This window comes from Saccopteryx bilineata, chromosome 2 (assembly GCF_036850765.1).
Source record: "Saccopteryx bilineata isolate mSacBil1 chromosome 2, mSacBil1_pri_phased_curated, whole genome shotgun sequence".
In the NCBI taxonomy this organism is placed as follows: Eukaryota; Metazoa; Chordata; class Mammalia; order Chiroptera; family Emballonuridae; genus Saccopteryx; species Saccopteryx bilineata.
In genome coordinates, this window is record NC_089491.1 from 169,320,799 (window position 1) to 169,336,765 (window position 15,967).

General features: G+C 47.8%; 1 protein-coding gene and 1 long non-coding RNA gene across 7 annotated transcripts in view; one reads left to right on the forward strand and one right to left on the reverse strand.

The window, feature by feature from the left end:
• The window catches only part of LOC136324884 (uncharacterized), a 44,353-nt gene extending 42,057 nt beyond the window's left edge, over positions 1–2,296 (reverse strand). The window contains exon 1 of the long non-coding RNA XR_010729159.1: positions 1,835–2,296. This is a non-coding gene — a long non-coding RNA (uncharacterized lncRNA). The remainder of the gene's footprint in view (positions 1–1,834) is intronic.
• Positions 463–14,175, forward strand: NACA (nascent polypeptide associated complex subunit alpha). 6 transcript variants are annotated; one of them, XM_066258345.1, is made up of 9 exons: positions 463–623; positions 1,442–1,513; positions 4,162–9,288; positions 10,836–10,921; positions 11,097–11,174; positions 11,835–11,981; positions 12,377–12,505; positions 13,751–13,873; positions 14,049–14,175. In XM_066258345.1, exons 2-9 carry the CDS (start codon positions 1,444–1,446, stop codon positions 14,061–14,063), a joined length of 5,775 nt encoding a protein of 1,924 aa, XP_066114442.1. In that variant the 5' UTR covers positions 463–623; positions 1,442–1,443; the 3' UTR covers positions 14,064–14,175. The 6 variants fall into 6 exon arrangements, with proteins under 6 accessions (XP_066114442.1, XP_066114447.1, XP_066114443.1 ...); XM_066258346.1 differs by having other exon boundaries at positions 474–623; positions 1,354–1,513; XM_066258347.1 differs by having other exon boundaries at positions 623–711.
• The last annotated feature ends 1,792 nt before the right edge of the window (positions 14,176–15,967 follow it).

Genomic DNA, 15,967 nt, shown 5'->3' on the forward strand with positions numbered 1-15,967 from the left:
GTGCTTTTATAATTCCAACATCAGTATAAATTGTGTATTTCAAAAATAAAATTGAGGGTTAACACTGCTACCTTAAAATGGTGTGAATACAATCTGGCATTCCATACAAATTAGGGGATATTTTATCACTTCATTTTGAAGTATCTCCTAATTTTTGTGTGCAGTATATTTAAAACCTATTGTTTCCCCGCATTATTTCAGAAACGAAAATTAAAAGTAGAAATAACGCCGTGGCTATTTTGCTGACCAAAGGGCAGAGGTTGGCTGCTGCTCATTGCATTTACCCTTCGCATAAAATGCTCAGACCTGGGGCACGGGAAAGGGGTGGGCTATCTAAAGACCACGTGGCCCGGAGCAGAGGGTTCCGGCCAGGAAGCGCAGAGGCGGAGGCGTTCTGTTCTAAATTCTTATCCTTATTTAGACCTCCTTTCCACCCCCGTCTAGGCACAGCCAGACAGACGCGGACGGGTCATTCGTTAAAGGAAGTGCCTATCTGCTGCTCCTGACCCGGAAGCGGCTTCTAGTCCCTCCTTCTACTCCGGGCTTCCTTCTGCAACAGGCGTGGGTCACGCTCTCGCTCACTTTTTTTTCTGCCGCCATCTTGGCCCCGCGTTCCGCGCACAGTAAGTTGTGTCTTTGGCGCTGGTCTCTATCTACAGCCATCTTCCTTTCTTGCGGGTGAAGCTATCCGGGGACTGAGAGCTAAGGAGGGTTAGAGGTTTTATGTGGCCACCAGGTTCCTACTCGATCCTAGGAATTATGGCTTTGGTGCCTCCGAACAAAATGGGGTCTGCGATTGGTGTCCTAGCAAAAGCCAGGAGAAGGGCCGCGGGCCGGGCCGGGCGCGGAGTCTGGGGCTGGCGTGATGGGAGCGCTGCGGTGTTGGGGTCAGAAGCGGAGTGCGTCTGCTGTTGGGAACGGCTTCGCGAGCACCTAGAGGAGGTTAAGGGGGTCACGGCCTTGCGTCGTTCTCACTGTGACCCACGAGCGTTTGGGACTTAAGGCACTCTCTTTCCTCGCTGGAATACCCGAGAGGCGGCCAATGGGGCGCATACAAGTCCCGGCCCGGACGGCGTGAATGTAGGAGGGGAGGTGGACGAAGGGAGCGTCGGAGGGTTCTCGTCGTCGGGAGCCAGACCGGGACCCTTTTTGGGGTGGAGAACGCAGTGCTGCCCTTGTGAGATTGGAATAGGGGAGTAAATGAGCCCCGGAAGCCCCTTCTCGTTTGAGTGAGGCGAGTGGTGAGCGATGATTTGCTTGATTAGAGACTCAGGCTCTCGTCACGTGTCTCACCTGTTGCCTACAGCTTTGGGGAGGAGTGTCCCTAAACACCCTCTTGGTTTTTCCTTATAGTCTTCCGCAGTATTTAAGAATACTTGACGGTAGGTTGGGCGGCAGAACGGACCCAGGTCAATTCAGGCCTCCTTTCTGTACCCTTCAGAAATGCCCGGGGAAGCCACAGAAACCGTCCCTGCTACGGAGCAGGAGTTGCCGCAGCCCCAGGCTGAGACAGGTAGGTTCCTAGCCCTATTACCCTTGATTAAGATTGAGATCGATCCTGAGACCGCTTGGTGGGTCAAGTGACAAAGGAAATAACACTTCTTTCAGAGTTAATGCTTATGAAAGAAGATGAGGCTAGTCTCTCGGGGAGGATCCATAATATTAACTGATGTTCTGGAAGGATTTTATTAGGGAATGGGGTTAAAACAGCATATTTTTTAAGATTCAGGAACATGAAAAGCTCCCCGGCCTGCTTTGTAGGTGTAGCACCTGCCTCAAAGGAACCCAGCTCACATGGGAACACTGAGCAGGGTCGGGGCTCAGGGATTCTTACCTGTTAGAATTGGATGACGCATTGTCAAGCCCAGGAGACCTGTGCCCGTGTGAAGTTCCAGCCAACGAGTTGCATCAAGGTTTTAGATGGCAGAGCTTGGCATTGTGCCATCATCACATGTCGAAATAAAGTGTGTCCTGGGACCAAGGGCCCTCCGAGGTCGGCTTACTTGTTTTGTGGATTGGTAATGACATGTTTCTATTATGCGGGAATAATGTCTACAGCAACGGCTTGTCTGGAACCCAGGATTGAAACCTTTCCTTTGACTCTGCTGCTCAGCTTTGGCATGGATGGAGAACGTAGTGTAAGGCAGGTTTTTAATTCTGGTTAAAGGACATCTTTATAAAACCTGAAGGGGATAGTGAAAAAAAAGGTGCTTTTGCTGAGTTGTGCAAAACCAGATAAAGGGAACCTTTAGGCTGTGATCTCCTTTTCTTTTTTCCTTTTTTTTTTTTTTTCTTCATTTTTCCGACGCTGGAAACGGGGAGGCAGACAGACTCCCGCATGCGCCTGACCGGGATCTACCTGGCACGCCCACCAGGGGGCGACGCTCTGCTGCATCCAGTGCCTGAGGCAGAGGCCACAGAGCCATCCCCAGCGCCTGGGCCATCTTTGCTCCAATGGAGCCCGGCTGCGGGAGGGCAAGAGAGAGACAGAGAGGAAGGAGAGGGGAAGGGGTGGAGAAGCAAATGGGTGCCCCTCCTGTGTGCCCTGGCCGGGAATTGAACCCAGGACTCCTGCACGCCGGGCCGACACTGTACCACTGAGCCAACCGGCCGGGGCCTCTTTTTTCCTTTTTTTTTTTTTTTTTCTTCCTTTTTTTAACTGCATCTGTCCCTTACCGGCAATTTCTGTCTTCTGTAATTAAAATAGAGTTGTTTGAAAGCTATAAGGTTGTCCCTCCCCACCTGTCTAATTTCAGCAGCTGAAGGGATTAATACAGCTGCTGGAGAAGGAGAAGGGCATCCCTGAGCTGAGGAGTGAGTGATAGAAAATCTTTGAACTACAGGGGACTTAAGGGAAAAAATAAAGGACGGCTCTCTAAAGGTACTGTTATTTCAGTGCTAAAACTGCAGAGCCTCTAAACAACTTGACTTTTCAAATTTGGAGACTCAAATTCAGGTGAATTTAGAATTTGGTTTCAGGCTTCAAGATTAAATAACTTGAATGCATGTTAGCTCAGGGAATTGGTTATAGTGTCTAAACCAAGTAATTTGGACCTCCCATCTTGAGGTCTAGTCAGAGGAAAACAGTCTTAAATTTCAAATTCTGATTATGTTTGAAAGCATGTGCACTTTAATCATAAGACTTTGACCTACCAATTCTAGGGAAAACTGGTTTGTCTTCTGTGGTAGAATCTCTTAAGAAAATTGTGAATTTTAATGCTATGGTCTTTTGTGTCATTTAAATAGTCCCTTAAAAGTGTTGAGCATTGGTTGCTGTATTCCTTGTTATCTCCTGAATAGTAAACATGGATTTTTCTGTCGTTTAGAAAATCTTGCTTAGCTTTACTCTAGTGCCTGATATTGGTTTATTTTTGCAGAATGACATACTCATCCAGATTAAGGGGTGGGAATCCAATGTATTTTCTTGACTGCAGTTCCCTACTTCCAAAATAGAACCACAGTCTGATTTAACAAGTTGAGTTATAGTTTCATAATACAGTCCCTACCCTTGTGACTAAGCTCTCTCTCTCTCTCTGCCTGACAATCTAATTGTTCTGAGATTGATGTCTGAAGAGCTAACATTATCCGGTAAGGTGTGTAGGGACTATGGAGTACAACTCATTTGTGATTGTTTTTTTGTTTTCGGTAAGTAAACAAGCACAAGGAGGCTAAGTGGCCTGATTTAATAGTTTAGTATTAACTTCAGGAAGAATTGAATTGTTTGAACACCCCTTCCTAAAATTTACTCTTAGATCAGGTTTTTCCTGAGCATATAAATATAAAGACTTTTTTTCTCATTTGGCTCTGATTGCCCATCATCACCACCACTTACTACCTCTGTGTTCCAGTTATCAGTATGTGTCCTGGTTAGTTCATGTTCTTGGTTCTTGGGTAGACAGGGTGAAACAGCTGTTCTTCTGTTTCTGATTCTGTGGCCCGTGAGAAATTTATTTGAGGAAGGAAGGAAGGGAGGAGTGGATTCTTAAGGACCGAAGTACTGGTATGTTTCAGAAAGGTTGCTATTTCTTGTGGTAATTTTTCTCAGATTAAAAATTCCAGTGCTGCTTATGAAACATGTTGTACTGAGTTGGGCTGCATAACTCACCTTTATTTTTTTCCTTCCCTTTCCTCTTTTATCCCCTTTTTTGCTTTCTTCTCCAGCTGTGCTTCCTGTGTCTTCGGCCTTGAGTGTTACTGCTACCTTAGGGCAGCCTGAACCTACCCTTTCCCCTCCTTGCTCCCTGCCTCCCCTACAGTGTCCTCTGATGACCCCTAACCAGCCTGCCCCATCCCTTTCTCCCTCTACTATTGCCTCAACCCCTTTTGAAGCTTCTTTTCCCCAGTCATCCTCTGAGACAGCCCTGCCTTTAGGAGCTGCCTCTTCCCCCCCTGACACCCCAGCTGTCCTACCAAACCTAATAGGGCCTCCCATCTCCCCAGCTGCCTTAGCTCTGGCCTCTCCCATGATAACATCAACTCTGAAAGGTGCCCATTCCTCTTCAGCTTCCTTGGCTCTAGTGGCCTTGGCTCCCCACTCAGTTCAGAAGAGCTCTGCTTACTCACCTGACCCTCTTAGTTCACCTCCTTCAGTTGTTGAGGCTGAGTCAGGGTCCGTGACACCTCTGTCAGCTCCCATTACTTCCTCAGAACCAAAGACCTCTCCTGTTCAAGCTCCCTTGCAAGTAGTCCCTAATCCAAAAGTTCCCCCCATCCCTCCATATATAGCCAGTGCTGGTCCTTCCCCCCTTTTAACTCCCTTGGCCTCTGTTCAGTCTGGAATAACCTCCTGTGCTCAGATACCACCTACCACTTCCCTAGCCATCACGTCCCCTCAGGTCAAAAGCATCCCTAATTCCTCAGCTCTGACTTCTCCACAAAAGTCTCTCAGCCTCAGCCTAAAGGGACCCCTTAGTCCACCTGCTGCCTTACTTCTTTCAACCCAGTCTGTTGCTGTGGCTCCCAATGTGCCCCCGGTTTTCCTCTCTTCTCTGGGCTCTCAGCTTGTACCTTTATATCAGGGTTGTCCTGGTTCTCCTGTCATTCCTGTATGTCAGACAGGCCCTAATGTCTTGTCACATCCTATAGTGAATACCACTTCTGTAGATCATTCTTCCATAGGGGCCTCTTACCCTCTTCAGCAGTCTGCAATTCCTCCCCTCCCTTCCAGAAATGAGGTGGTTCCTGGTGCTGTGGCTGCCTTTCCAGTGAGCACTCCAACTTCCCCTATGGCTCTCTCTGTTGACAAAGGACCCTCTACCATCACTAGCATATCTTCCTACAGTCCTCCTTTTTCCTCAGATGCAACTATCTCTTCTCCCATATCTCCTACAGCCTCTCTCATTCTCAAAGGCGGTCCTGATGCTGCTCAGCAGCCTTTGATGGCCCATATTCCTCCTGCTTCTCCAGAAAGTCCAGGTTTGAAAGATGCTCCTATTTCTTCTATTGGAACCACCTCACTTGTGATGACAAACTCCTCTACAGTTTCTGCAGCACCTACCCCCTTTGAGCTAGTAGGTGCTGCCTGTGTTTCTCCTCCAGTGTCTTCAGGTCCCGCAGGTGGTAGGAACTCAGTTTCCTGTACTGCCTTGGCTGTGGCACCTCTGGCTCCCAAAGAGCTTCCTATTAGTCAGATAACCACCACTCCGGGGATACCAGTGTCTCCTCTGCCAGCCCTTGAGGATCCCAAAAATCTCCCTGCTTCTGTACTGGTTAAGTTCCCAACACAGAAAGATCTCCAAACTATATGTCCCTCTCCTGTAGGAGCCCTTATTTCACCAGCCCAGGCAAGACTTCCTACCAAGAAAGACCCTACTCTACCACCATTGACCCTGGCAGCCCCTCAAAAGCACCCATCTCCTCAAAGTACATCATCTTCTCTGGAGATACCTCTTTGTCTTGAAGCCACCTTAGCAAACAAAAACCTAATAGAGCCTCTGCCTGTAGTTAAGCCAGCTGCTACTACTCTCTCTCCTCTGGGTGCTGTTTCCCCAGCCCCTATAATGAAGACAGACCTCACTACTCTGCTTCTCAGAAGTTCTCTTACTACCCCAACTGTAGCAACATTTCCTTTGGAAAGTGCTGCCACTTCTGGGATGGCTCCCACAACTGCCAAAGGAACCTCCACTTCTACAACTACAGTCAGCACTTTTTTAGAAGGAATTGTCTCTTTAGTTCCTGAAAGCCACCCAGCCAAGAAGAGTACTTCTACCTCTGAAAGTGGCCCTGTCACTCCAGCTATGACTTCATCCTCACAGAATGTTTCTGCTTCTCCAACTATGGTGGCACGGGCTTCTGAAATTTCCAAATCGGAGCCCTTTCCCTCTCTTCTCCCAGCTGGTACTACTCCAGATGCAAAAAGAGTTCATGGTATTTCTCATACCTCAGCATTGGCACCTGTGGCTTCCTCCCTTAAAGGATGCCTAACTGAAGACTCGGATGCTTCTAAAGGAACTTCCCTAGCTCACTGTCCATCTCCTTTAGCGACTAGTGTGTCTCCTCAGACTAAAAGACCCCCAACCAAAAAGGGTTCAGCTAATTCTACTACCTTAACTCTTGTTCCTTCTGTTTCTGAAAGTGTACCTGCTCTCTCTGATACTCCTGCTGAAAATCTCTCATCTCCTGTCTCTCTAAGTGAAGCTTCCTTTCTTCCAGAGGCCGAGTTTTCTTTTCAAGTCCCTAAAGGATCACTGGCCAAGAAGCATTCCCCCACTCCACTCTCCCCCAAAGAGAGCCCCTCCCCTAAAGGAACCCCAGCTACTGTACCTCCTAAAGGGGCCCCCACTCCCCCAGCTGCCACCCTTCCCTCTCTAAAAGGGGGCCCAGCAACCTCATCCCTTAAGGAGACCCCCAAACTCCCAGTTATGGCTCCCTCACCCAAAGGGGTCCCCCCACCCCCAGCTGCCCCATCCTCCAAAGGGGCCCCTGCTCCCTCAGCTGTGGTTTCTCCTTCCCCCAAAGAGTCTTCAGCCCCCAAAGGAGCCTCAGAAATACCGTCTCCCCAAAGAGCCCTAGCTGCCCCCGCCCCCAAAGGGGCCCCAGCAACTCCATCCCCCAAAGATTCCTCAGCTACCCCAGCCCCCAAAGGGGCCCCAATAACTGCATCCCCCAAAAGAACTCCAGCTATTGCAGCCCCCAAAGGGGCCCCAACAATTCCATCCCCCAAAGAACCCTCAGTTACCCCAGCCCCCAAAGGAGCCCCAACAACTCCACCCCCCAAAAGAACTCCAGTTACCCCAGCCCTCAAAGGAGCCCCAACAACTGCATCCCCCAAAGAGCCCTCAGTTACCCCAGTCCCCAAAGGAGCCCCAACAACTCCACCCCCAAAAAGAACTCCAGTTATCCCAGCCCCCAAAGGAGCCCCAACAACTGCATCCCCCAAAGAGCCCTCAGCTTCCCCAGCCCCCAAAGGGGCCCCAATAACTGCATCCCCCAAAGAGCCCTCAGCTTCCCCAGCCCCCAAAGGGGCCCCAATAACTGCATCCCTCAAAGAACCCTCAGCTTCCCCAGCCCCCAAAGGGGCCCCAGCAACTGCATCCCCCAAAGAGCCCTCAGCTTCCCCAGCCCCCAAAGGGGCCCCAATAACTGCATCCCTCAAAGAGCCCTCAGCTTCCCCAGCCCCCAAAGGGGCCCCAATAACTGCATCCCTCAAAGAGCCCTCAGCTTCCCCAGCCCCCAAAGGGGCCCCAGCAACTGCATTCCCCAAAGAGCCCTCAGCTTCCCCAGCCCCCAAAGGGGCCCCAGCAACTGCATCCCCCAAAGAGCCCTCAGCTACCCCAGCCCCCAAGGGGGCTCCAACAACTGCATCCCCCAAAAGAACTCCAGTTATCCCAGCCCCCAAAGGAGCCCCAGCAACTGCATCCCCCAAAGAGCCCTCAGTTTCCCCAGCCCCCAAAGGGGCCCCAGCAACTGCATCCCCCAAAGAGCCCTCAGTTTCCCCAGCCCCCAAAGGAGCCCCAACTCCACCCCCCAAAAGAACTCCAGTTACCCCAGCCCTCAAAGGAGCCCCAACAACTGCATCCCCCAAAGAGCCCTCAGCTTCCCCAGCCCCCAAAGGGGCCCCAATAACTGCATCCCTCAAAGAGCCCTCAGCTTCCCCAGCCCCCAAAGGGGCCCCAGCAACTGCATCCCCCAAAGAGCCCTCAGCTACCCCAGCCCCCAAGGGGGCTCCAACAACTGCATCCCCCAAAGAGGCCCCAGCAACTGCATCCCCCAAAAGAACTCCAGTTATCCCAGCCCCCAAAGGAGCCCCAGCAACTGCATCCCCCAAAGAGCCCTCAGTTTCCCCAGCCCCCAAAGGGGCCCCAGCGACTGCATCCCCCAAAGGGGCCCCAGCAACTGCATCCCCCAAAGAGCCCTCAGCTTCCCCAGCCCCCAAAGGGGCCCCAGCAACTGCATCCCCCAAAGAGCCCTCAGTTTCCCCAGCCCCCAAAGGGGCCCCAGCGACTGCATCCCCCAAAGGGGCCCCAGCAACTGCATCCCCCAAAGAGCCCTCAGCTTCCCCAAACCGCGAAAGAACCCCTACTAAAACTCCATCCCCCAAAGACTCCCCTACCTCCCCAGTTTCCATCACATGTCCCTTGGGATCCATTGCCCTTCAGACATCTAAAGAGCTCCCCATAAAGGAAGGCTCCACAGCTCTCAAAGCAGTACATGGTGCCCCAGCTTCAGAAAAAGCATCAGTCATCACAACTCCCACTCAGAAAGGCCCACCAGCCAAGAAGAATTCACTTCCTGTATGCCCAGATCTCTCAGCTGAGAATGGCACTAAAGGGCCCCTTTGTGCAGTGGCTTTAGCCCCTCCATGGGCAGTCTCCAGTCAGAAAGGCACTTCTCCAAAGACTCCAAAAGCCCTCCCCATTTTTCCTTTAAAAAGCAAAGATTCTCTTCATTCTCTGAAGAGTCCCTTGGCTCCTTATCCTAAATCTGAGACATCTACACCTCTAGCAACAGCTGCCTCTGAGAAGGTCCTTCCTAAAGCTGGTGAATCAGCATCTGTCTCTCCAGCACCTACCCCATCAGTATCTCTGCCTCTTGCTCCTCCCTCCCCAGTTCCCCCTCTGCTTCCTAAACAGCATCCTCTGCCGTCCTCACCTGGGCTGGTGCTGGAATCACCCTGTAAGCTCTCAGCCCCTGCTGATGAGGATGAGCTGCCGCCTCTGATTCCCCCGGAACCAATCTCTGGGGGAGTGCCTTTCCAGTCGGTCCTCGTGAACATGCCCACCCCCAAACCTGCTGGGGTCCCTGCCCCAACCCCCTCTGCCAAGCAGCCTGTTCTGAAGAACAACAAGGGTATATGCCTTGGTTTGTCGTGTGCATGGTGTGTTGCCCACACCCCTCTTGGGGGCTACCCACCAATACTAATCCTAGGATGCGCCACTTTCCAGAATATCTGCTTGTGTTTGGACATAGAACATAGAGTGGTAATTTTAAATGCAGAAGCTCTAGGAATCTGAAGCAGAATCTTGGTTTTCATCACTTCAGATAGTGCATTGTGTATCATCGTATGTAATGGGGTCCAGACTAATCCTGAGTTTGCCATCAATTTACCTAACTGATGTGACATTGAAAACCAAGACCTACTAGACCTTTGATTCGCTCTAATTTCTACCACATCACTAACCTTGTCCCTGGGCCTGAGATTTGCTAAATTACTGGGAAACTATTGAACATGGGCACTATTTGAACTTCTTTTCACTTAGTAATGACCAGTGCCCAGGGACTTCTTTTTCTTAAAAGATCTGTTTTCCTAGCCTGAGAATGGTGCAAGTGTATGGTTTTTTCCCTCAATCTATTGATGCTTGGCCTTTCAGTAGAGGAAAACTTAAAATATATGGATTACGTTTGAAGGAAATGGGAGAGGTCACAGGAGAATTATGAGTAACGGTGACTATTGGAACTACAGGTTGGCATCATTGGGAATCTTTAAGCTATATTGATTAGATCAAATTGCTAGGGTAAGTGGTTTGAAAATAAGGCTAAATGTACATAACTGCTTCTGGCCTCTCCCAAAACCAGTTTAAAGGATGAGGGAAAGTGCCCTCCCTGGTCTGCTGCCACGATATGAGAATGTTTTCACCTCAGAGTATCTGCAGACACCTTGTCTACCGGACCTTTTCTGGGATGGTTGGGCTATTGGGTAGGACTTGGAATTACATAGGTCTTTTCTGTATGCCTATGTCAGGAAGTAAAGAAAGGGAAAGGAGCCTGACCAGGTGGTGGCGCAGTGAATAGAGCGTCAGACTGGGATGTGGAAGGACCCAGGTTCGAGACCCCGAGGTTGCCAGCTTGAGCGCGGGCTCATCTGGCTTGAGCCAAAAAAAGCTCACCAGCTTGGACCCAAGGTCGCTGGCTCGAGCAAGGGGTTACTCGGTCTGCTGAAGGCCCACGGTCAAGGCACATATGAGAAAACAATCAATGAACAACTAAGGAGTCCCAATGAAAAACTGATGATTGATGCTTCTCATCTCTCTCCGTTCTTGTCTGTCTGTCCCTATCTATCCCTCTCTCTGACTCTCTCTCTGTCCCTATAAAAATAAATAAATAAATAAAATTTAAAAAAAAAAAAAAGAAAGGGAAAGGAAGTAGTTATAGTCTATAAACTATTCAGCTGTATCTAGTAATTACCTCTCATTTCTGTAGCTGGGTCTTGAATGGATGTATACACACTAGTTTGTGACTAAGTGGAGGGCTATCAAACTGACTCTATGCAAGTCAGTTGATTTACATTTACCTTTGCGAGGGTTAGCATAAACCAGTGACCTCTGCTCCAGGCAGGCCATAGTAAAGTGCCTCCTTTTCATAATCTACTATAAAATAGTAATTATTTTTCATCTTAGGATCTGGAACAGAATCTGACAGTGATGAATCAGTACCAGAGCTCGAGGAACAAGATTCCACACAGGCAACCACACAGCAAGCCCAGGTAGATATTCTTTTACTCATTGGTATAAGTACTTGGATCAAGGAAGCGTTGGAGAAACAGAGTTGATCAGAGAAGATGACGTCTGTGTTTGAAACTAAACTTTCATAAAGGGAAAAAAGCCACAGTGGGATTGTGGAATTTAAGTCTTACATTACAGCTTACCATTTTATTTTAGCTAGCGGCAGCAGCTGAAATTGATGAAGAACCAGTCAGTAAAGCAAAACAAAGCCGGAGTGAAAAGAAGGCACGGAAGGTAAGATTTTAAGTTAAACAAGGATTAAAGTTTCTGATGAAGTAAACTTTAGAGGGGAGGAACTATGTTGGAACTCTTGGTGATATTAGAATTATGTTTATTTAAAATAATAGGAGTTACTTTGGCAAAAAAAAACCCAAGAAGTCCTGGAAGCCAATTCTGTATTCCTTTTTTTCTTTTTTTTTTGTATTTTTCTGAAGTTGAAAACGGGGAGGCAGTCAGACAGACTCCCGCATGCGCCCAACCGGGATCCACCTGGCACGCCCACCAGGGGGCAATGCTCTGTTGCGACCAGAGCCATTCTAGCGCCTGAGGTAGAGGCCACAGGGCCATCCTCGGCGCCCGGGCCAGCTTTGCTCCAGTGGAGCCTTGGCTGCGGGAGGGGAAGAGAGAGACAGTGAGGAAGGAGAGGAGGAGGGGTGGAGAAGCAGATGGGCGCTTCTCCTGTGTGCCCTGGCCAGTTACCCGGGACTCCTGCACGCCAGGCTGACGCTCTACCACTGAGCCAACCGGCCAGGACCGCCAATTCTATATTCTTATATATAAACTCTTGTTAGCCCAGAAAAAGACTTTGTTTTGGATGTGGTATTATGCTCTTTATTACTTCCTGAAGCTGCTTCTAAAAAAATTGGAAACCTGATATTCTTTTCTATTCCTTAGGCTATGTCCAAACTGGGTCTTCGACAGGTTACAGGGGTTACTAGGGTCACTATCCGGAAATCTAAGAATATCCTCTTTGTCATCACAAAACCAGATGTCTACAAGAGCCCAGCTTCAGATACCTACATAGTTTTTGGAGAAGCCAAAGTAAGGAAAGTTTTCATTGGAGTTGCTTCAGACCAGGGTTTCTCAACCTCAGCACCATTGATATTTTGTGTTAGTAATTCTTAGTATGGAAGGGCCATTATAGATGTGCATTATAGATGTTTTAGCAGTATCACATCCAGTTATGATAACAAAAAAAAATCTCCAGATATTTAGCAGACGTCCCCTGGGAGACAAAGTTACTCACCAGTTGAGAGTCACTGCTTTAAACCTAAGCTACTTCTAATAATAATCTGAGCAAGGGTGAGCAATTTAAAGCTATACAGTCGGTTAATCTGAGGTGGGTTTAGAGTGATAGTTTGGGAAAGATGTAAATGATTTCTTTCATTTACTACAGACAGATCTACTCACATGAATCTCTACTTTCTGTTCTACAGATTGAGGATTTATCTCAGCAAGCACAGCTAGCAGCTGCTGAGAAATTTAAAGTTCAAGGTGAAGCTGTCTCAAACATTCAAGAAAACACACAGACTCCAACTGTACAAGAGGAGAGTGAAGAAGAAGAGGTATGCAGGGGAATCTTTTTTTTTTTTTCTTAAGCTGGAAACGGGGAGAGACAGTCAGACAGACTCCCGTATGCGCCCGACCGGGATCCACCCGGCACGCCCACCAGGGGGCGATGCTCTGCCGTGACCAGAGCCACTCTAGTGCCTGGGGCAGAGGCCAAGGAGCCATCCCCAGCGCCCGAGCCATCTTTGCTCCAATGGAGCCTTGGCTGCGGGAGGGGAAGAGAGAGACAGAGAGGAAGGGGGGGGGTGGAGAAGCAAATGGGCGCTTCTCCTATGTGCCCTGGCCGGGAATCGAACCCGGGTCTCCCGCACGCCAGGCCGACGCTCTACCGCTGAGCCAACCGGCCAGGGCCCAGGGAAATCTTTTATACTTTTTTTCCCCTTTTCCAAGTGAGAGGAGAGGAAATAAGACAGACTGCCGTAAGGACCCTGACCAGGATCCACCTGTCAACACTGTCTAATGCTCGAATCAACCAAGCTATCCTCAGTGCCTAGGGCCCATGCTCAACCCAATCAAGCCACTGGCTGTGGGAGGGGAAGAGAGAAAAGGAGAAGAGGAATAGAAGGTTGTTTCTCTTGTGTACACTGATCAGGAATCAAACAAACCCAGGACCTCCATACGCCCGGCCAATGCTCTATCCATGAGCCACCGGCTAGGGCCCTTTTATACTCTTAATCTTCTGTAGATAGTATGTCTGTATTAATGGATGGGTTCTGTATTGTTCTAGTTTCTTGGATCCCATTGAGTGAAAGTTTTTGAGTTAATGGAAGAACTAGATTCAAGAGATTCCTGGCCGGTTGGCTCAGCAGTGGAGCGTCGACCTGGCGTGCGGGGGACCTGGGTTCGATTCCTGGCCAGGGCACATAGGAGAGGCGCCCATTTGCTTCTCCACCCCCCCCCCCCTCCTTCCTCTCTGTCTCTCTCTTACCCTCCCGCAGCCGGGGCTCCATTGGAGCAAGGATGGCCCGGGCGCTGGGGATGGCTCCTTGGCCTCTGCCCCAGGCACTAGAGTGGCTCTGGTCGCGGCAGGGTGACGCCCCGGAGTGGCAGAGCATCGCCCCCTGGTGGGCGTGCCGGGTGGATCCCAGTCAGGCGCATGCGGGAGTCTGTCTGGCTGTCTCCCCGTTTCCAGCTTCAGAAAAGTGAGAAAAAAAAAGAGAGAGAGAGATTCCTGAGTCCAACAGATATACTGAAGTTGTTCTTGCCTCTAGTTTATTAAGTGCATTTTCCTTCTTTCTCAGGTTGATGAAACAGGTGTGGAAGTTAAGGACATAGAATTGGTCATGTCACAAGCAAATGTGTCAAGAGCAAAGGCAGTTCGAGCCCTGAAGAACAACAGTAATGATATTGTAAATGCTATTATGGTAAGTGTTCAAACCTTTATTTCTTAACTGGCTACTTATGGGTGACTTTATTATCTGTGCTTATTATCAGCCAATTAGGAAGCCTCATTCCAAAGCCTATCCTGAGTTGCCCTAAGTGTTAGTGACCTGAAATCTCTGTTTTTCTTTACTTCTGATGATCTCTTTTCTCTTACAGGAATTAACAATGTAATCATCTTAAAAGGAGGACCTCTTTTTTGGTGTTTCAAAAGAGTTACTACAGCTTGGTTTGAAATTTGTACTGTTTCTATAATTAATAAAGTTATGGCTTATTGTGGGATGAACTCTGAGTGCTTGATCTCTTCCTCCCAGAAAGCATGAAGACTCTAAAAATAAGAGCAGTGTATTACTCTTAAGACCTCAGATTCGGTTGAAAAGATTTAGTGCAACAGATTACCCTTTAATATTTCAGCCTTTTCACTTGTAAGAAGGAAGGTATTGTACTAAGCTATCTGTTAGGGCCTTGTCTTCAAAGAATATAACTCAATTATAAAAGTTTCTCACTTGTGATTTCTTTCTCAGATGTTAACCATTAGCAAATGCTGATTCTTCATCACTTAATTATAACCTCTTCACTGACCTACAATCTTTCTGAATAAATTGGGCCTCATCTTTCCTCTGAGAAGTGGTTCACATTGGTTATATTTTGACATGTAAGAGCTTGGTGTAGAGGTTTGGAGAGGGTACATAATGGATGTAGATGAAAAGACAAAAAGACTACACTTTGTATAATATCAAAAAGTACCTCATGAAGGAGATTTTTACTATTACATTGCAAGCATTGTGCTTTTAGACATTTTAATCAAAGTAAATTATTATGTAGTCATAATTGTGCTAAGACAATGAGTGAAAATCAGAATTCAGAACAGGCAAACTGGTACATGTGATTAGCCAGTTTATGATAAATATGGAGCTATAGGAGTCCTAAAGAGAGTCAGGTTTTTTTTTTTGTTTTTTTTTTATTCATTTTTTAGAGATGAGACAGAGAGAGAGAGAGAGGAGGAGGAGGAGCAGGAAGCATCAACTCCCATATGTGCCTTGCTTGACCAGGCAAGCCCAGGGCTTCGAACCGGCGACCTCAGCATTTCCAGGTCGACGCTTTATCCACTGCGCCACCACAGGTCAGGCAAGAGAGTCAAGTTTCTGAATTTAGCTTCTTAGAATTTGGTCTGGGGAAAAGCAGAGGACTAAAATTTGTAAATGGGAAGGCTATAAGTAACTGTAGAAGCAAGAATTCTAAACTGAGTGAGTGAGATTTTACCTAGAAAGAATGTTCGAATGGAAATGTTAGGTTAACATGGAAGGCTTTTGGAACTAAAGTTTATAGACATTTTTATTGAACTCGGTTTCTGGATTCCTATTTAAGAGTACATACTATTTTAGCAATGTGAAAGGACTGAAGGTGCCAAAGACGGGCACTAAAGAGGGTGTTTTCTTTGTGGCAGGCTATCCTGGAGAAGTACAAATTGACTTGAGTGAGAATGATGTCCTGCTTCCATGTCACTGGGGTGAAACAAGTTAGTGTTATAAAACTAACAGCCCTTGGCTGTCAAATCTGAGAGAGCCAACATTAACTTGTAATTCCCTCACCTTTCCTTCTATACAGTTAAACTGCTGGTTCTTGGTTACTTTTTAGAGGAGTATGTTTAAGGCTATTACAGCCACCAGTGCTGTAGTTCTATTTTTTCCACCTCAGTTGAGGACCTTGCTATTGCTACCCTTTCTTTTCTACCATTCATTCCTTTCCCTCAACCAGTTTTTCTCACCATACTTGAAATGTACAACTAACTTCTTTTAACAGAAGATTAGAGAATATTTAGTTTAAATAGACCTTTGAAGAGGAATTATTCCTTCCTGGTTCTCAAACTGATTAAGTGCCTGTGTTCAAATACTTAGTAAACCATTTAACAATGATATGTTAACCTGTGGCTTCATCTGTAAAAATAGATATGTTACAAAGTATGGGAGTTTTAAAAGCATTTGCTAACAATCTGAAATCAGCACAGGTTATTTCCTAAATGACCCTTCTAAAGGAAAAAAAAATCCAGTGGATCAATTTAGGCAGTTAGCTCTACT